We start from the raw sequence: 22,478 nt of genomic DNA, 5'->3' as shown, positions 1-22,478 counted from the left end.
AGGCCAAGACCCAACGAGGCTATCTGTCCCTAGGACTCTCACTCGCACAGGAGGCAGACCCTTCTTGGCAGCTGCCCCACGCCTGTGGAATCTGGGCCCCATTTCATAAAAGATGTTAGGATAGCAATTTTTGCTGGAATGGCAACTTCCAATAGCAACAGCCAATCAGGAAGCTGAATTCTTTTTATTACTTTGACAATTGCCATTTATTCAATTCAATTCAATTCAATTCAATTCAATTCAATTCAATTCAATTCGTTTATTCATCTCAATCATCATAAAGACAAATACATTGTGAGATCAGCATAGCAAAAAGAAATATTGATGAGGAGAACGGGGACTACAAAAAGCAATAGCTTGAAAAGGCGTAAAGCCCCCAGATTACAATGGTAAATAGAATGCATGTACATGACGAAGTGAACAAAATTCTTGAATGAAGTATAATAATGAACTGCTTGAAATTGTACATAAAACATAGGAAATACTATACATTGAAGTGGAGAAAATAAATAAGGAGGTCTAAGCCCAATGAAATACGACGCCTCCTCCCCTCCCCCCCCCCCCCCCCCCGCATAAATACAGTCACATACATTTCAGTGAGTCTATTTCTGTATTACCAATACGGAATGAGATATCACCTGGAGTACCACTACAAATTGACAGACTTCGGCATTTTGCAGGCTTCAGGGAAAGACCCATGGACTGGCAGTGGGAGTTGAGTTCTGATATGATTTTTTGATGGTGACGTTTATTATTCGAAATCAGATTAAAATCGTCTGCATTAGGGGTGGTGATGACCTTGTGTCCATTGAGGTTATAGCCATACTTGGATTTAATTGAAGTCAGATATTCCAGTAGAGGGTTGAAACAGGCAACAGATATAAACGGGGATAGAGGGTCACCTTGAAAGACACCTTTTCGAAAGTGAAAAGTTTTTGATTCCCACGAAGGACCTGAAACATATCCCTGAAGCCTGCTGTACAATCGATTAATGTAGTCTACTACACAACTAGGTACACTGTAACGATTCAAAGAATGGGCAGTGAGATCATGATTTATGCTGCCAAATGCATCACTAAGATCAAGAAATGTTACGTGAACCGTTTTCTTTTTGGATTTCGCATGCAAAATAATAACAAAAATATGGAATTCTTCAGTTTCACATTTCCTTGGAATTCCCGGGAAAACCTGCTGTAGTCACATATGAAAATAGATGAGATGATTATGCCAAAACCTCTCAAGTCTCACACTCTGTGTATAGCGCTTATATAGGTTTTACAAAGATGTTTTCTTTTGATATGAAATAAAAAAGAAGAGCCTATAATCATCCTTCATATCACAATGAATTAATAATTTCACAGTGATTTAATATATAGAGGGTTCAGTTTACCGAACTATTGACAACTGTATACGTGTAATACGTTTAATATTTATGAACCAATGACAACACCGCCTTAATGATTAGCATAGACGATTGTGATTAATATCACAGTATCCTTCAAAATTCTATTGCTTTTTAAATTTGTTGATCGGATAGAAGTAAGTCTTTGATATTGATTTGTTTAACTTAACTCTTCGTAACACATTTTTTTTCACTTATAGAAGCCAAAACTCTAAACTATGATAAGTCATCAAAAAGTTCCATGAATAATAATTATAGCAACCCCGCTGACAAGATCCAATATATTTTGTGCTTGAAGAAAATTTGAGACGAGGTCTCAGTAGATTGTGAATTCATTCACGTGTCATATTTCACGTGTTATACAGTTATACTGAAATGTTGCGAATTTGTTCACAAATAGTTATGAAATGTTTGTGAATTTGTATAACTCATAAATGATTAGCAGATATTTGCCCATGTTTGGTTGTAATATGATAATTTATTGTGAATTTTGTGTGCGTGTGAATTTGAGATTTGTTGGTTTTTGTTGTTTTTTGTGTGTGACAATATGACTTCGTGATTTGTTCCACAAGATCACAAATATATATGTTTTAACTACTTTTGAGTTAATTGTGAATTTAAAAACAAACTTCGATTTGGGATTTAAGATTTGCGATGTCTCCTCAGGGTCACCACATGTGGATGGTCCTCCATGCTGACTTGAAATCTTCGGATCCCTGGTGAAAAGTGTTGGCTGTTCGTGGGTTTCTTGATTTGCTGGAATGTGAGGATACTTTTGCATTTTAAGATTGAAATTTAACGATCTTGTGAATACTTTGGGATAAAAAGATTTCAATATTTTTAGGAAGAAAGTAAGGTGATATCATTATTTCATTGTTCATAAAAAATATTGTCAAAAGCAAAATCAAACTAAATTCATTAATTGTTGATTGACTACCTCATTAACAGTTCAAATCGTAAAAGAAAACGTTAATTCCTTATAACGCATGAACATTATCTCACACAATTTACTGTAATATTATTTGGGGAAAGTGTGGTTTCACCAAATCAATACCCTTTTGCCTTTACAGAAACGTGCAGTACGAATTATCACGGGTTCTCACTACTTAGCACACACTGATTCACTGTTCCATGATTTAAAGACTCTCAAAATCACTGATGTGGTTATACACATACGGCAAACTGCCATATTTATGTATAAATACGCCTACAATCACCTCTCTGCAATGTTTAAAGATACATTTATCTCAAACTCCGGCACCCACCAATATCCAACCCGTCATGCAACTAATTATCATTTTTCTTTTGAAAAATACAAACCTTATTACAGCACAAAGAAAGACAGTATAAAGACAGTACAGACAAGACGCTGTCTGAGGAACTTAGGCACAGTGTTTCTCTTCGCAGTTTTAAATCATCTTACATTTTTTTACTGTTGTATATTTGTATCCCTTCTCTGTCATTCCTACTCGTCTCGTTACAGTCCTATGTATGCTATCCACTGCACATGTAATATTATAGGTTGAAGTGACTTTTTTTTTGTCGTTCGCAGTTTCTTTCAGTTTCACTTTGAACTTTGATTTCTCTTATGTATCATGTTATCCGAGGCCGTCATCCCAGTCAAGCACAGTGCTTATTGATGACGGTCTTCTCCACTTATACCTCGAAATATATAAGTGTTCACACGTATGTCATTTCCTTTTCTGTATACCTGTATGTCTATATTATGTTACGAGAAAGATTAAAAGGCTCTGATTTTGTCGTTTTCATTGTGTATTTGCGTGTTTTCTGTATTGTACAAGGGAACAAATGCAATTAAACTGACACTGATAACTGAAAGCCTAATGCCTATAGTAGATTTAGTATAATCGAAGGCAGCGACCGAGCGGAAGATGCATGTGGGAGGGGGTATTCCCCTTCCAAACGAGGGAGCTTTTCAATGTTAAAAATTGAATTTCAACGATCTGGTGAACATACTGGATGGAATATTTGGAAATCTTGTGATAAAAAAGTAAGATGATAACTTTGTTATTCATGTCAGTATACCATCCTCCCCCCCCCCCCAAAAAAAAAAAAAAAAAACAACCAACAACAACAACAACAACGACAACACACACACTTTCATGGTTGGGTGATTTAAACAAAGAAAAAAAACCCTCTCATTTCAAGACTCCAGTTAAATCATATTTGTTTAAAAATTGTAGTTTTTGTTAATGTTAATGTAATATTGGATATGGACTGGGTTTGGAGGGTTGTACACAGTATGTGTTGAAATATGCAGGCTCTCATGCGCCGAGAGTACCATTAATGATAGATACGGCGCATTATAAATGTACTTTATTATAAAAAGAAGGATGTTCAAGCGGACCTCACTCGCTGGGGTCGTCCGAACCCCCCCCCCCCCCCCCCCCACTACCAATTACTGCATACAGACTGTACGTCCGGGTATCGCTATTTATTAGGGCATCGCTCGGTCGCCGCGAAGTTTTACCGCGGAGTTAAATTTCGACGTCGCCTGCCCACTTTTCACTCGCTGCCCAAAATACGCTCAGTGGCCGGACCGTCGCCGTAGAGCGAGTTTAATAAGGTAAAAAAAAACCCTGCTAAATAAATGGCTGCCGAGCGGTCGCCGCCTTGTCGCCGTTGGGAGATCGGTCGCTCACCAGTTGGCGAGTTCCAAATTGAGCGGCGACTTAAAGGGTGTGTACAGTTCTGGTCGAGGTGAGGATTTAGTTTTTAACATTTTGCGAGATATTCAGAAACCACTCTATGAGATGTCAAAGAGCTTGCAATTCTAAGGAGTATCAAAACTTTATTTGATGAAAATCGGTTTTGAAGTGGCCGAGATATCCAAAAACAAGGTGAAACAAAGAGATCCTAATAAAGTTGGGGCATGAAGTCTTTTATTATTATCACTTTTTTGGATATCTCAGCCAATTGAAAACCAATTTTCATCAAATAAACGTTGAATCCTTCTTACAATTACATGCTCTTTCATGTTTCATAAGATGTTTCTCATTATCTCACTTAGGAATGTAAAAACCATGAATCCCCACCTCAACCAGTACTGTACAGCCCCTTTAAAAGGAATCACTCGATGCGATGCCTAAATTCCCAGCAATTCCCTGGCAGGCTGCAAATCGGCCGCTCGCCGCTCGGAGTTGTGACTATGTAGCATCATATGCTGAACGTTATGAACCAAACGCACGGGAAATTTCCCCTCTTTCCTCGTTGCTTGGCGTGTGGCGCATGGAAGGAGGGATGTACCACCACTGATCTCTACTCCGATGGTAGAGACCAATGTGTACAATCTAAACAAAATTCACACAGATGTGCCATTAAAAAAAAATAGATCATAATGAATTGAAAGCATTCGAAAAAGTCAAATTATGCTTAGCATAATGCTATAGATGACAAAGAGGTCAAATTTATACCGGAGAGCTTGATTATGCCAATTGTGGCAACGTTGACTTTTCGTTTGTAATGGAACCACTGAGCGCTTTGAGTGAATGGAACGTGTCAGTGTGTCATGTTTTACGCATGGTTGTATTCTACTCGTATACCGAGCAGAGATTGACCCCATTATAGTTGATGTAGCGGATCATACTGATTCAGACTGTTTGATAGATTAGGAAGAAAATTCATGCAATCGCTGTGAGTTTGCTATGCAGGCATGTATCCGCTGAAACGATCAATGTTATGCCGGGGAAGAACATGGCTTCTCGTCACCGAGGTCCTGATTGCTTGTGTAGTGTGGAGAATCAACTTCGGGAAGGTACATTTACTCATGCGCAGAGAAGGATCAGGTAAAGTTGGCAGTTTCTACTTGACTCTAGACTACAGAGCTTTAATATAGCGTACTGAATCCCTTCTCTGCAGTATAGACATTGCTAAACTAATGACGACAGAATCAGATTTTTTTTTTCTAACATCAAACAACATTGTGTACTTACCCCATAGAACAGGTCTATTTACCAAGTAATTCGAAATGCCCAAGTTGACGAGTTGAGCTTTGCATGCTTTACTTTGATTCTAATATCAATGTGTTTATGCATTTGGATAAGGCTGGATTCTGTTTTTTTAATAAGCACGGGCCAAGTGTGTTTATCCTTGGACAAAATCTTTGAACAAATTGTCCCTCCTTAATTTGCAGGCGTCCCTATACAGAACGTCGGCAACCCTGAAGAAGCTATAATCTGGTGAAAACGATCATACAATATTGTAGAAAGACTACTGAATGATTATATCATGAGAAAGATTAAGTTTTGTATTTTCTTTTTCAGTGTCAGCAGCCATGAATGCGATACCCAAGGTAGCCGTTGAAGACACATATAATAGCACATCTGTTCTAATCTCGTCGGTTGAGCACATGAAGCACATGAAGAGATCATTATCGGCTACAGCAATTGCTATTTCACGGTAAGCCAATATACACAGGAAGACACAACGCATGCACACGTATACCACTCGTCCCATCGATCTTTGTCATGCCTCTCTCTGAATATAGGTACATAAATATATTAATATGTCATGTGTCACGTGCCCAGGAACTAACAAAACAATAACTTTAAACAAAGGGATGTATAGGGAGTTAACTTCTTACTCTTTCGAATGGCTCACTCCACATTTCTTCGTTACACAGGGATTATTTTCGCATGTTGCAGGAAAGTAACTTTTCACAAAAAATAGAAAGTCACTATCAAAGAAAAACGAAATACTTTTCCAGTGGGGCCATTTGCAAATTAATATCTTACAAAGTAGAGTCACTGCATGGTGGCTGATTCATATCACACCATTGAGTTTTCATTGCAGCAGTGCTTTCAAAAAGACTATACTTTTGACAAGAGCTTGAGTGAATTGTCAATATTGTATGGTCTTGACCGTTTGCCAAATGAAAGAGGGACAACACCCAACTCTCCCAATACCACGGCGTGTAGGCGTCACACGTTGAACCATGGAGACACAAAAGACTATCTTTCTTTGTACCTCCAATGTTGAACGAATGACGTGTCGGGGGGAAAAAACGAGAAAAAACTTTCAGCATGGATGAGCAAGGGAAAAAAAATGTAAGCGTCTCAGTCTTTTTGGTACCCGTTATGTTGTTATGCACCTAAATTCATCTTAACTATAGCTCTTTTACAGTCTGTGCTGTCTTGTTCACAAGGAAACTAACCAATTTACATAATTGCTTAATTGTTGCAACACACACACACACACACACACACACACACACACACACACACATACACACACACACACACACAATATTTGAACTATAGCTCTTTTACAGTCTGTGCTGTCTTGTTCACAAGGAAACTAACCAATTTACATAATTGCTTAATTGTTGCAACACACACACACACACACACACATACACACACACACACACACATACACACACACACACACACACACACAAAATATTTGAACAAGGCTTTCTTTGTAGTCAGAAGATTTTTGTTCAGGAAGATTTGTAATGCCATGCCAGCACCAGTAATTCATATACATATACTTTACATGCACTTGTAATGCTTCTAATATCAGGGCGATTCCACGATAACGCCATGACACGTAGGAGAACCCGAGTCAAGTGGAGCATGGAGTAAAGGGAAACACTTCCTTAGAACAGGGAGGTGGCACCTCCCTGCTTACAAATTCTATGTTCTGCTGTCCTCACTCTGAGCTCATGCACAAAGATCGAACCAAGCAGAAATGCTGCATCATTTGTGATTAGGGCTGGGCAAAAAAAGAAGAAGAAAGGAATAAGTATCAAAAATATTTATACGTGATTTGTACAGAATATCGGAATAGTCAGATGCAAAATCTACCTGGCATGTAATAAATAGTGTTATTCATAAACGTGTAAATAAGGGTATTATTGATAATATCCTTTGTGAAGGGAAGAATTTAACAGATGATGTGGAAATTGCGGAAGCATTTAACTCTTTTTTTGTTAATATTGGTCCGAATCTGGCCCGCAATATTTCATCTGTACACATGTATACCCTTTCATTCTTACCTACTAAATTCCAATCCTCAGTCTTTATTTTTTCTCCCAGTACTTGAAACAGATGTCTTAGATATTGTCAATTCTTTTAGCCCCAAGAAGGGTACAGGTCATGATGGGATTTCTAATCACCTCATGAAATGTATTGTAAACGAAATACTATCACCATTAGTTCACATTTTGAATTTATCTTTATTAACTGGTATTGTGCTCATTAAAATGAAAATTGCTAAAGTTATCCCAATTCATAAGAAAGGCAGAGAGGATGAGTTAGGAAATTATCGACCAATATCGCTTCTGTCATCCTTTTCTAAATTACTTGAGAAGGTGGTTTATAATCGTTTAATCAAATTTGTAAACGAATGTGATATTTTAGCTGATAATCAATTCGGGTTCCGGAAAAAACATGCAACCACCCATGCTATATTACTACTGGTTGAGAAAGTTGTAAGAGCTATAGACACAAAGTCGCATACAGTCGGTCTGTTTCTGGACTACTCCAAGGCCTTTGACACAATAGATCACGAAATTCTTTTGTATAAACTAAAACATTACGGTATTCGTGGAAAGGCCTTGGAGTGGTTCAGAAGTTATCTTACCGGTCGAACTCAATTTGTTTCCGTAAGTAATCATGAATCTGATATAAACTCGATTTGTTGTGGTGTTCCACAGGGCTCCCTCTTAGGTCCTCTTTTATTCGTTTTATACATCAATGACTTCCAGAACTCATCCTTTCTGCTGTCTTTTCTTCTGTTCGCAGATGATACAAGTCTCTTTTATTCTCACTCAGATCCTTATGTTTTGCTCGATTCTTTGAATAATGAACTTAAGTTGGTGTTTGAGTGGATTCAGGCAAATAAATTGTCGCTTAACATAAATAAGACCAATTATGTGGTTTTCAGTAACACAACAAAATCTCTTCCAGGTTTAGTTTTAATGAACGGTTTACAGTTAAATCAAATAGATTCAACAAAATTTTTTGGTATTTATATTGACAGTAACCTTTCATGGAAGGTACTTGTTGATTATTTATGTAAATTGTTGTGCAAGAATGTTGGAATTCTTCACAAACTGAAATATCTCTTCCCAAAGCCAATATTGCATTCTCTTTATACAACCTTATTATTACCTTACTTGAATGACGGAATATTAGCCTGGGGGAATTGCTCAAAGACTAAAATTGATTCGTTATTTTTGGTTCAGAAAAAGGCCTTACGGATTATAAATCGAGCACAATTTTTTGATCACACTGATGAATTGTTTGTTTCAAGTAAATTGTTAAAAAATTCTGATTTGTATTTGTATCATGTTGGAATTTTCATGTATAAGTTGAATACTGGTGACCTTCCTAGTATATTTTCCTCAATGTTTGTGAAAAACAGTGATATTCATACTTACCCTTATACAAGACACTGTGAATTCTATCATTTTTACCCTGTCCGTACAGCTTTAGCCCTTAAGACAATTACATCGACCGGCCCTTCTTTCTGGAATGAGTTAGATTCGGTTCGGTTGCACTCAAGTTCTTTAAGCTCCTTTAAGAAAAATCTGAAAGCCAATTTTCTAAAATCCTATGTTTAATTATTTTGCCGTAATCACTTGAAATTTTTTTTCTTTTTTTTTTTGCATACTCAAATGATGCCTCGCTCGGATGACTTCATTAGCTTGATCAACTTGCCACTTTTCTTAGCATTTATACCATAAGTTAATCATAAACATTATATATTATACTTTGTACATCCCGTAAACTTTGTAATATTCTCGATATTTTGTATTTTGTATGTTAAGTCACTTCTGACATCCTACAAGCTTTGCTTTTTAGTGGGTTCCTCATATTACACGTCAATTACAAATGTCCTTATACATTTGTGCATTATTGGTTCAAACTGACCATTGTGTGAAAAACATTTCTGCTTCAAATCAAATGGAATATGGAACATGAATTATAATAAATAAATATATATATATATATATATATATATAAATATATATCATCTGTCTTCCATACATCTAACCAATAATGATATAAACATTTTGCATCTAGATCACCATGATTATGCTGAATTACCTCGAAAATCATATCAATTATAAATGGGCTTAAGCTTACTTTGAACATAGTAATTGCACCAGGGCTAGTGAATACAGTGATATACATGTCCGGAGAAATCTTCGGACATAGTCGGGACAGAGTGAATTAGGCAAAATGGAATACCATTCCAATTTGCCCCCAGATCGTGCCACTTTGCCCTATTAGCAGATGACATGATGTTTATCATAATATGTATTAAATACTGTAATATTATTATGGTATTAGATACAAAGATAAATAAGATAAATGAATAATTGATAATTGATGAAATATTTATTAAATACCATATTATAATGGTATTAAATCTGTGTTTTCTCACATTTTAGGTAATGGGTGAGAGACTAAGCGAAAAATTATAATCAGCAGAATCGGTGAGCTACCAGACTGTGTTTCTGAAAAATAATCTTTCTGCTCTTTATCACCATATATCTTTTCTGGACGTACAACGTAAACGTATACATGTGGCGTATGCTTGGTGAATTTTATTACAGGAGGAGTTTAGTTACACTCTAGAAAAAGATTGTATTTTTTAACATATACTACCGGTTTCACAAGGAGGAACTCTAGTTTGCAACAGTGCTTCTTTTTCAAGTGAAAAAGAATTTCAGTTGCAGCTAAACCACCTCACGTGAGGTACACAAGTTTTCACATTTTAGATTCACCTCCCCCTCCCCATCCTCTTATTTTCATGAACGCCATTATTTTATTAACTTCAGTTATGTCAACCAGTGAATCCAGATTTTGATTCGCAACACATTTAACCACAAACACACAGACAGGCGGGGATCAAAGAGGTTTACTTAACTGTAAGACGCAAGTATGACCTTAAAATGACTATTTTTCTATCTTGAATGTCTACGCCTTATACTTAGATTCCCTTGAAATGTTGACAGCACGTAGAAAAACATGGAAAAAATTAGTTCATCTCAGACTTTTCAAGATCTAATGATAATCATGTTGACTATCGATCCCAGGAGGTGACTATTAAATATCATAGCACAAGTTTATTTTGGCGTGTTTACTTGTTCTTTTCAGAAATCAGCTCAAAAAGAAAAGAAAAAAGAAAGAAGATCTTCTACGTTATCATGGTTTATGAGAGTCTGGTGTAGCATCCTCCGTTTCGCGCAACCATACATTTATTGTAGTGATATCAATTGCAGCGATATGGTTAGACTGGATAGATGCAATTGATATCAGGCAACAATAAATCACTGGCCCAGCGCGCCTGTAATCTGAATAACAATACATGTACAATATGCGATTGTACAGTTCTCGCACGATAGACACCATGGCGCCGGTGTGGAGCTCAGTTAGACTCTACGCCCAGCCGTCAGTGCGTAAATTTCAAGCGAAGTCCCTAGGCTTATGTGATGTGGTCTATGGTACCCTGGGGGTACCAAAAAGAAATCCGCAATTTTTTGGATTATTATTATCATTATTACCATTATTATTATTATCATCATCATCATCATCATCATTATTATTATCATTATTATAATTATCATTATCGTTTGTCGGTGCTTTATCTTTGGATACCCAAAATATTTCAGTGCTTCTTGGAAGATTTTTTTTTACACAACAATGATCTTAGTAGTGCAGCAGAATCAGCCACAGTGCTCACCACAGTGCACCTTGCATACACTATGCACCAATGATGTGAGTGTCACACACTCCACAGCTGCACAGCACCATGCACTACCAATCCACGGAAGACGTAAAATAAGTAAACATATAGGACAAGTTCGTGGATTGAAATCATCTTGTTCTGAAAAACTGTTCAAAATTGAAATTGAATATTTTGAAAACCTAAAAAGTATCATCTCATCATTATTAGACCTATAGTAATAAGGGCACAAAACTCCATAACAGGGCCGAATAGCAGGGGCGTCACCAGCTTTTATTCAAGGGGGGTGCGTTTTGACCCTAATGTAACGATATTTTTTTTGACAAACATTTGGAATATAGGAAGCTCTAAATCCCTAGACTTTTACTGTTTTTAAGGGAAACCAAGCGGGGAAAGGGCACCGGCGTAGCTAGGATTTCATCTTGGGGGGGGGGGGGGGGGTGTTAGTATGCGAGGGAGCAAGCAAGGGGGGGGGGGAGGGTGTGGAAGTGCCTGTTGTCCCCCCCCCCCCTCCCACGGTGAGAACTTTTTGCATTTTGATGTTGTAAATGGTGCAATTTGATGCAGGCTTTTTGCGTGTTTTTATCGACTTGAAACAGTCCCACTTGTTTAAGGTATAGCAGTACATTTTGATGGAATTTGTTGTTCAACAATGTGCATATAAACTATATCATTTCAATAAACTTTTTGTATTGATTCTTACACTGATGTCATGAACGCGACCGAGCCCGAGCAAGCGGAGAGAGCGAGGGGGGGGGGGGGGGGGTTGATGCATGTTTTGCTTGTTTTATCGACTTGAAACAGTCCCATTTGTTTAAAGTAAAGCAGTATATTTTGATGTAGATTGATATCGAACAATTTGCCTATAAAATAGTATCATCCAAATAAACTTCCTGTTTTGATATTTACACTGAATATCATGAAGGCGGCCAAGCAAGAGCGAGAGGAGTGAGCGAAGGGGGGGGGGGGGGATGTGGGAGCCTGTTGGGAGGGAGTGGCCCCCTCCCACGGTGAGCACTTTTTGCATTTTGATGTTGTAAATGGTGCAATTTGATGCAGGTATTTTGCGAGTTTTATCGACTTGAAACAGTCCCACTTGTTTAAGGTATCAGTACATTTTGAAGTAAATTGTTATTTAACAATTTGCCTTTAAATGGTATAATTCAAATAAACTTCTAGTAATAATTCTTACACTGATGTCATGAACGCGACCTAGCCCGAACAAGCGGAACGAGCAAGGGGGGAGGTTGTGGGCGGGGGTTGTCCCCCTATAAATGGATTTGACGGTGTGAAACGACAAATAACTGGCAGCAATATCGGGAGAATGGCTTAACGATTACATGCGAGCGGGCGAGCGAGCGAGCTTGAAAATTTTGACATTTTACAGTCCCAAAATTGCCGTTTGAAGCCATATTTTTTTTGCTTTGGAAATTAAGGGGGGCGCACCGGGCGCAACTGCTGGCAATTACTGGCAGCAACATCAGGTGAATGGCATAACGATTAAATGCGAGTAAGCGAAGAGAGCGAGCTTGAAAATTTTGACATTTTACAGTAAAAAAAAACTACCATTTGGAGCTATATTTTTTCGCTCTGAAAATAAAGGGGGGAGGGCGCACCGGGCGCAACTGTCAGCAATTACTGGCAGCAATATCAGGAGAAAGGCATAACAATTAAATGCGAGCGAGCGGAGCGAGCGAGCTTGAATATTTTGACATTTTACAGTAAAAAAAACAACCTGTCGTTTGTTGCTTTATTTTTTCGCTTTGGAAATTAAGCGGGGCGCATCGGGCGCAACTCCTAACAATTACTGGCAGCAATATCAGGAGAGCATAACGATTAAATGCGAGCGAGCGAAGAGAGCGAGCTTGAAAATTTTACATTTTACAGTCCAAAAACTGCTGTTCTTATATAGCCATATTTTTTCGCTTTGGAAATTAAGGGAGGGGGGCGCACCGGGCGGAACTGCTGGCAATTACTGGCAGCAACATCAGGTGAACTGCATAACGATTAAATGCGAGCGAGCTTGAAAATTTTACATTTTACAGTCCAAAAACTGCCGTTTGAAGCTATATCTTTTTTTGCTTTCGGGCGCAACTGCTGGCAGTTACTGCCAGCAATATCAGGAGAATTTAAATGCGAGCGAGCGGATGACGGTGTGAAACGACAAATTATACTAGCAGCAATATCGGGAGAATGGCTTAACGATTAAATGCGAGCGAGCGAGCTTGAAAATTTTGACATTTTACAGTCCCAAAATTGCCGTTTGTAGCCATATTTTTTTGCTTTGGAAATTAAGGGGGGGGGGGGGGCGCACCGGGCGCAACTGCTGGCAATTACTGGCAGCAACATCAGGTGAATGGCATAACGATTAAATGCGAGTAAGCGGAGCGAGCGAGCTTGAAAATTTTACATTTTACAGTCCAAAAGCTGCCGTTCCCAGCCATATTTTTTCGCTTTGGAAATCAAGGGAGGGGGGCGCACCGGGCGGAACTGCTGGCAATTACTGGCAGCAACATCAGGTGAACTGCATAACGATTAAATGCGAGCGAGCTTGAAAATTTTACATTTTACAGTCCAAAAACTGCCGTTCTTAGCCATACTTTTTTTCGCTTTGGAAATTAAGGGGGGGGGGGGTTGAGCGCATGCCAACGGGCGCAACTGCTGGCAAGTACTTGCAGCAACATCAGGTGAATTGCATTAACGATTCAATGCAAGCGAGCGAAGAGAGCGAGCTCGAAAGTTTTGACATTTTACAGTAGAAAAACTGCCGTTTGTAGCTATATTTTTTTTCGCTTTGGAAATTAAGGGGGGGGGGGGGCGCACCGGGCGCAACTGCAGACAATTACTGGCAGTAACATCAGGGGAATTGCATAAAGATTAAATGCGAGCGAGCTCGAAAATTTTGACAATTTACAGTCCAAAATTGCCGTTTGAAGCCATATTTTTTTGCTTTGGAAATTAAGGGGGGCGCACCGGGCGCAACTGCTGGCAATTACTGGCAGCAACATCAGGTGAATGGCATAACGATTAAATGCGAGTAAGCGAAGAGAGCGAGCTTGAAAATTTTGACATTTTACAGTAAAAAAAACTACCATTTGGAGCTATATTTTTTCGCTCTGAAAATAAAGGGGGGAGGGCGCACCGGGCGCAACTGTCAGCAATTACTGGCAGCAATATCAGGAGAAAGGCATAACAATTAAATGCGAGCGAGCGGAGCGAGCGAGCTTGAATATTTTGACATTTTACAGTAAAAAAAACAACCTGTCGTTTGTTGCTTTATTTTTTCGCTTTGGAAATTAAGCGGGGCGCATCGGGCGCAACTCCTAACAATTACTGGCAGCAATATCAGGAGAGCATAACGATTAAATGCGAGCGAGCGAAGAGAGCGAGCTTGAAAATTTTACATTTTACAGTCCAAAAACTGCTGTTCTTAGCCATATTTTTTCGCTTTGGAAATTAAGGGAGGGGGGCGCACCGGGCGGAACTGCTGGCAATTACTGGCAGCAACATCAGGTGAACTGCATAACGATTAAATGCGAGCGAGCTTGAAAATTTTACATTTTACAGTCCAAAAACTGCCGTTTGAAGCTATATCTTTTTTTGCTTTCGGGCGCAACTGCTGGCAGTTACTGCCAGCAATATCAGGAGAATTTAAATGCGAGCGAGCGGATGACGGTGTGAAACGACAAATTATACTAGCAGCAATATCGGGAGAATGGCTTAACGATTAAATGCGAGCGAGCGAGCTTGAAAATTTTGACATTTTACAGTCCCAAAATTGCCGTTTGTAGCCATATTTTTTTGCTTTGGAAATTAAGGGGGGGGGGCGCACCGGGCGCAACTGCTGGCAATTACTGGCAGCAACATCAGGTGAATGGCATAACGATTAAATGCGAGTAAGCGGAGCGAGCGAGCTTGAAAATTTTACATTTTACAGTCCAAAAGCTGCCGTTCCCAGCCATATTTTTTCGCTTTGGAAATCAAGGGAGGGGGGCGCACCGGGCGGAACTGCTGGCAATTACTGGCAGCAACATCAGGTGAACTGCATAACGATTAAATGCGAGCGAGCTTGAAAATTTTACATTTTACAGTCCAAAAACTGCCGTTCTTAGCCATACTTTTTTTCGCTTTGGAAATTAAGGGGGGGGGGGGTTGAGCGCATGCCAACGGGCGCAACTGCTGGCAAGTACTTGCAGCAACATCAGGTGAATTGCATTAACGATTCAATGCAAGCGAGCGAAGAGAGCGAGCTCGAAAGTTTTGACATTTTACAGTAGAAAAACTGCCGTTTGTAGCTATATTTTTTTTCGCTTTGGAAATTAAGGGGGGGGGGGGGGGCGCACCGGGCGCAACTGCAGACAATTACTGGCAGTAACATCAGGGGAATTGCATAAAGATTAAATGCGAGCGAGCTCGAAAATTTTGACAATTTACAGTCCAAAACTGCCGTTTGAAGCTATATCTTTTTTGCTTTCGAAGTTAAGGGGGCGCACCGGACGCAACTGCAGGCAATTACTGCCAGCAATATCAGGAGAATTTAAATGCGAGCGAGCGGAGCAAGCGAGCTTGAAAATTGTGACATTTTACAGTCCAAAAACTGCCGTTTGTAGCTATATATATATATATATATATATTTTTTTTTTTTTTTTTTTTTTTTTGCAATAAGGGGGGGGGGGGCGCTCCGGGTGGAGCTGCCCACAATTACTGGCAGCAACTTCAGGAGAATGGCATTACGACTAAATGCCAGCGAGCGGAGCCAGCGAGCTTGAAAATTTTGACATTTTACAGTCCAAAAACTGCCGTTTGTAGCTATACTTTTTCGCTTTGGAAATTAAGAGGGGGCGGGGGGGGGGGGGCGCCCGTTGCGCCCCTCCCCCTGGATCCGCCACTGGTAGTCAAGGGTGTCGGTTTATGTTCAGACTGGGGGAGGTATGACCAGCGAGGTGGCGTCGAAGTGACCAAGCATGGGAAGGATGTCCAAAATCTATCTAAATAGTATACGAATAATTTATGAGTTGTGAGTGCATAGGGCACGAATATCGCACGAGGCGCGAGATGAGCCACTGGTCTATTCAACAAGGCGCGTAGCGCCGCGTTGAATAGACCAGTGGCGAATCTCGCGCCGAGTGCGGTATTACGTGCCCCAATGCACGAACAAAATCATAAATTATTCGTTTTATACAACACCTTGTCCACAATCACAATACAAAATTAGTGACCGCCAACTCAGGAAGGCCCAAAAATAAATGTAACAATTAGGCAGAGAATTGTAAACCACCCTGTGTGCTGCTTTCAAACACTCGTCATGATTCGACCACACAGTCACAGGAATCACGAACTCCGCAGGGTCTATACCCATTCTACGCTAACGTTAGATCGAGTTAGGCCTGACTGTTAAGTGTTAGGTCGATCTGAGATGTCGGTAGATCTAGTAGTAGGTCTAGACTTTGTCTATTTCCGAAAATGATTTTGTATAAAAACACAGAAAAATAATCAAATTACGGTTTCTCAACTTGAAATGAAGTCTTGATGTTGGGATCACTGTGGTCCACGTAGCAGATCAGAGTCAAAAGTAAAAACACAGCAGTACCGCTAGGTGTATACAGGCCGCGCGATACACACATGCAACTAGCTAGGTAAAGTAACTGCGCGTACACGTTAACGTTGCAGTACTCCGCCGCGCCTGGTCTGTGAGACTTACCGGCAGCGCAGCGCAGCCGGCCAGCACGTACACTGTACAATGTAGTTTGCTGGCGCTTTGCTACGGGTGTGAGCCACAGAACTCTGTGAGCGGCCATGCATTAGTAGCCCCCCGCGAAGCCGTGCTATAGTACCTTCGAGCCGTGCTATAGGCCCATGCCAGGGGCCTATTGTATGGCTGTCACTCTCAATGAGTTTGATAGGTATTTTCTATTGAATGTCATGTGACATGTTCTTGGCCAATCACAATTCGACATCATTCTGAGGTGTTGTATAATAAACACTGTATACACTTGTACTAGTAGATATGTATAAAATCAGTGCTGCCAGAACCAGGGGTGCGAATTGTTTTTGCCCACGATTTATTATTTTTTTTTTGTCCCCGATGCAAAATATCAACAACAACAAAAAAGATAAAAAATAATGATTATTTAGGGTCCGGCGTTGAGGTCGCTCGCAGACTGATTTTTTTTTTTTTTTTTTTTTAAGGGTCTGAAGGGGGGTGCGTTCGCACCCAACGCACCCCCCCCCCCCCCCCCCTGGTGACGCCCATGAATAGTGGTACATGATGATTGCATTTGGATCATTATTCCCGAGTGCTAAATTTTGGCCACAATGACCGCAGTGTACAAATATACGTCTTCTGAACATGAGATGGCGCCATAATTATAACCCGATACCCGGGGTATGACGGTACCCCGGGGGCGTGTTTTTTTTAGACGGCACAGATTGGGGAAACTAAAAATCTATCGGGGACCCTATTCCTAAACCTAACCCTAACCATCAAACCCTAACCCTAACCCTAACCCTAACCCTAACCCCAACCCCAACCCTAACCCTAACCATAACCCTAACCAAAAACCCTAACCCAACGTTTTTCCCATAGGTTTAACACGCGCCATGCCCCAATCTGTGCCGTCTTAAAAAAAAAAAAAACGCACCCCGGGGTGCGGTACCACGCTCGTGGTGTCATGTGTAAATATGGGGACGCGCATGCAGTGCGGTATTTGGATTTGTAATGTTACGCCTCCCGTTGTGTCACATTTGCGTGTGCGATAGATACGTTTCTTAACAAATTTTCGTCTTATCAAGCAATGACGGCACTCGAACTTAAAAAAAAAAAAAATCAAGAATGTTGAACAAAGGGTCAGATTTTCCTCAAATTGTCACTGATGTGCTCCAATTAATATTGCTGCTTTCACTCCATCCGCATTTACATTTGGATTTAATTAAACATCTCTGAATGCACTTTAGAGACCGGACAGACTATAGCTTTTTCTCTCACCTTTCTCCTTCTCCTTCTCCTTCTTCTTCCTCTTCTTCTTCTTTCTTTCTTTCTTTCTTTTTCATTATAACGGCACTAGTAGTAGCATTGTGAAGAAAAAATGGAAACCTGTTACATCGTAGATGACTACAACTCAATCAGCAGAATTCGGTAGAGAGAGAGAAAAAAAACAATATACATGTAGTTATTATTTCATCATACAAATGCAAATCACAAATGAGAGATCAGGACACTGTTCTCTATTTCTTTGAGTGGTCCCCATTTTTTTGTTTACTTTATTAATCTAACTGATAAACAAAGTAACCCTTTATCGACGTGAATATAAAGTACATTATTCGGTGTAGCAGCCATGCTAAAAACAGTCATGTGCATGCTTGTACATACACTCGTTGAAGTATGTATGCCTACGAACTTTTTTTTTTTATCGTGACTGCTACTAAAACAATGAATACCCGGTGAGTACTCAAGTCGATAAAGGGCAATCAGTTGAAATAAAAGCACTCGATGCACGAATACATTAATTTGAGTTTATTAATCCAGTTTTCCCCTTACCTGTATATGATTCATCATACTGAAATTATAAGCGCACTTTTATCTATATCATAGTACACCTGTATTTCCAACTGAAGCAGTGTTTCAATTGGACATTTTGTTGTATTAGTCCACAAAAATATTAGAACGAAACAGTTATTCGATTAGGAACGAATACGATTTTTTTTGTGTGTGTGTGCAGGAAGTTATTCATAGTATCAGATCTCTTTGTACCAAATTCCTACAATTCAAACAAATGCTTGTTATCAAAGCGCGTTTCCGTCATTTCCATTCCCAGAGTGTAGGGGTTGCAGTATCAATAACACATAATTAACAGATTAAGAAGAAGAAGATCAAAAGAATTTCATGAAAATGCATGACTTTCTCCGGGGCCCTTTACGTCAATGTACGTTGTCTATCAACACGTAGATATCCAAGCACGCCATCATAACCTCATTTTTTACTTTCCTAACCAGGTCGAACTAAAGGGTCTCTTTCACCATTTTTTTTTTGTCTTCCAGCAAAAAGATTAAGAAATACTTGACCACCAATACAACGGTCAGAATATATCGCCTGGGCATCGCAGCGGAAGCTTTTCAATTCGGCACCAATGAATCTACCATCATCGCACAAAACCAGACGGAACCACTACCAGCCATAGGGCCACGATGCGCTGTCGTGGGGAACTCTGGGATACTGGAGAATAGTCGGTGTGGAAGCGAAATCGACGAGCACGACTTTATTTTCAGGCTGAATCTCGCGCCCGTTGGGAGAAATTTCTCATCTGATGTCGGGTCAAGGATAAGTTTAACTACAGTAAACAGAGCAGAATTGCTCGAACTGTCAAAAACAAAAGTGCCACGTGACTTACTTCGGGATAAAAAGGGACTTCCTTACGCAGAGAGAACGTTCAGCATTACAAACAAGACAATTGTGTGGTACCCTAAGGGAAATCCTCAAAAGCTGCGTACTGTGGCTTCGCTGTTTAACAGAACTCTGAATCTCCAGCCATCATGGGCCTATAGTCCAGAGTCATTGATGTACCTTGCGTCCAGGTATCGCAATTTGCATGACCTATTTGTAGTTACAACCCTTTTGCTTTTTCCATCTTCCAACAGACAACAAATTTCGAGATCTGCATGACTGCTGAGATATTTACACACACACACACACACACACACACACACACACAAACAAACAAACAGACAAACGCATCCGGTTGTGTTGACTGGAACCCCACCATTCGTCCAAAGCCCCCCCCCCCCCCCGGGGGGGGGGGGGGGGCTGGTTGCAGAAAGTGTGCGCTGGAAACCTGTCGGCTTTCAAATACTTTTTGTCAATTGTTAATACATGCAACAGCAACTACAACGATGTTAGTAATGATTGTGATAAAAATGACAACAACACCAAAACACAATAATGGTAATATTTGAAATTATTCAAAAAGAGAAGGAATCAAACAAAAAGGAGAAACTAGTTTCAAACCAATCATTTAATGGTGCTTATCCACAGAAGACAGCAAGCTGCATTAAATATATATAGCTGTTCAGATGATCGCGTCATACAAAAACAGAAAACAATAATTCTGCAATATCAAAGCGAAAGTTTAGATCTTTATGATCTGTGAAGAAATGAAGTATGTTATAAAATATTAAATGTAAATTATAAAAGATTATATGTGCACCAAATTTGGTGCTTTTGGACAAATTTTAACAGTTGGTCTGATATATCGGGCAGGACAATCAGCCATTATCTGTAAGGATTGACTTAGTGCAACAAGAGTAAAAGCGCTAGCTTTTCGCTTATGCTATGCATCTTGTGTTCAGAGTGGAACCCTGCTGTTTGGTGGTGCCAAAAATGACTTGAAAATCATTCACCTCAAATTTCGGAAAAGAAAATTCCATATCTTCCACACAACCGATTTAAATTGGGTCAGTGTCATGCGCGATGTCAGTGATATCACTACATGCGATTGTCGGCATAACGTCCTATGTTTTCATGTTCTTCATAAAACAACATAACAATCCCATATAGGATATATTTATTAGCAAACTTCAACGCAGAAGACAGTAGTAATGTCAATGGAATCAATATTAGGGACAGACTGCTCTGTAAGTGCTGTTTAAACATCTTAATGCACACATTCTGTGCAGATCATAAAACCACTTCATTGTCCATTATTTCTTGCTAATCTAGAGTCATCGTAATTATTATGTCTTCAATCGTGTTGCGGATTCCAATAGTTCCCAAAAATAATGCAAACTGTCACTTGCTAGATACTTACAGCGGATATGCGACTAAAAAGTGTTCAAGGAATATACAAGTTAAAATTGGCACCAGTTTGTATGATTTACATTACGTTATTATTGAATTGGCTGTTCGCTACGTGGTCTCTTTCTATATACCAATGCGCTTCTTAGCTGTCCCCAAATTAGAATTCAACTTTGATTTTCATAAAGGAAAATGCCACAAGTTCCCCTACCCTTGGGACGGGATGGTCTGGGGCTGAGTGCCCTCACTCGGTTGTTTCATTCCATGAATGTGGTTCGGCACCCTTCATCGTAAAAATTTTCACACATACAGATGCTATGTTAATTGAAGCTTTTCGCTCTATTTGCATTTAAGTGTATTTTGTTTAAATCATTTATTTCATGACATTGAAACAATGTTATTAACTTTGCAAAGACAATACAGGGCAGATATTTGTGACACATCAGAATTTCAAATTTCAAATAAGATCAAAAAATGCGTAAACGCACCCGTATATAAACTTAACCATTTCAATTTTGCTGAGTCCCACCCGTTGACCCCGAGTCAGCATTCTCTGACAATAAGTCATTTTAACATTACAGAGAACAATTCACTGTGTTATCAAATTCCACATTATTTTCTTGTGTGGGCTTGTTTTCTCTCTACAGGATTTGGAAGATTCCCTTGCCGTCTACGGGACTGTCTGTGGTTACTGTCGCTCTTCTACACTGTGATGAAGTTAACATATATGGGTTCTATCCGTTCCCGCAAGATTCCCGGAACCGAGAACTGCGATACCATTACTATGAACCCACCATAAGAAACTTTTACTCTAAAAACGACACAGTGGGTGTGCACAAGATGCCTCGGGAATTTGCTTTGTTGCGAAAGCTAGACGAAGAGGGTGTACTCCGATTAGTGACTGAACGCTGCTACGATGAGTAATAGGTCGAATTAAGACTCAAGAGACTTGAACACAATGGTGGTCCATATGTACTCGCATTGAGAGCACACGTCGGGAACTGACGCCGGAGCTGGTACGTGACTTGTCTGATTAAGTCCACAGAAATCCAACTGAATTAGCCTCTGAAAACATTCAAATAGCAACAAGACCTATTTTTTTAAAGGAATCTCTGGATATCTCGTAATTCCCATGGAATCATCCATTCTGAACTATCTATAAAGAAAAAAAAACCACACACACAAGCAAAAAAAAAGAGAGAATTTCCACCGTCACCGTTGCAGTATACGTTACACTGTGTAGGCCAATTTCATTGCCGTCTATGGGACATCAGTTTCCAGCAGTAACGCTAGTTAAACAAAGTACATCGGAAACGGTTTCGTCGCCATAACAGAGATATGAAGACATATTGTTTTCCATAGCGAATACAAAAATCGTGAATCAATAACATGACTGTGTGACCTTTAAATGATTCGAGAAATCACAAACCCATTGCAGCCATCAAACATCTCCCCAACATCCTCTCATTCCGCTTGATGCTCTTGCGCTGCAAACACCAAGCGCAAAGAAAGCTTGTTTGATTCAGACATTTCAAAGAGTGAAAATAAAACCTTTGAATTGAATCGAAA

At 39.7% G+C, this 22,478-nt stretch overlaps 1 protein-coding gene across 1 annotated transcript; it reads left to right on the top strand.

Moving 5' to 3' along the window:
- Positions 1 to 5,061: 5,061 nt before the first annotated feature.
- LOC139712515 (CMP-N-acetylneuraminate-poly-alpha-2,8-sialyltransferase-like) lies at positions 5,062 to 21,833 on the top strand. The gene is made up of 4 exons (XM_071624329.1): positions 5,062 to 5,208; positions 5,686 to 5,821; positions 19,160 to 19,693; positions 21,557 to 21,833. The coding sequence occupies exons 1-4, from the start codon at positions 5,076 to 5,078 to the stop codon at positions 21,831 to 21,833; spliced, it is 1,080 nt and encodes a 359-aa protein (XP_071480430.1). The 5' UTR covers positions 5,062 to 5,075.
- The last annotated feature ends 645 nt before the right edge of the window (positions 21,834 to 22,478 follow it).

Source organism: Diadema antillarum, unplaced genomic scaffold (genome assembly GCF_040938485.1).
Source record: "Diadema antillarum isolate AM-2024a unplaced genomic scaffold, OU_Dant_1.0 seq00001815_RagTag, whole genome shotgun sequence".
NCBI classification, from domain to species: Eukaryota; Metazoa; Echinodermata; class Echinoidea; order Diadematoida; family Diadematidae; genus Diadema; species Diadema antillarum.
Note: the sequence above shows the minus strand (reverse complement) of the source record. Positions and strands in the feature narration are given on the sequence as shown.

Bases quoted from the DNA above. Each gene is read 5' to 3' on its own strand.
- LOC139712515 (XM_071624329.1), top strand. From the start codon at position 5,076: ATGTATCCGCTGAAACGATCAATGTTATGCCGGGGAAGAACATGGCTT. The intron at 5,822-19,159 runs GTAAGCCAATAT...TTTGTCTTCCAG, and splicing joins ACAGCAATTGCTATTTCACG to CAAAAAGATTAAGAAATACT. The intron at 19,694-21,556 runs GTATCGCAATTT...TTCTCTCTACAG, and splicing joins TTGATGTACCTTGCGTCCAG to GATTTGGAAGATTCCCTTGC.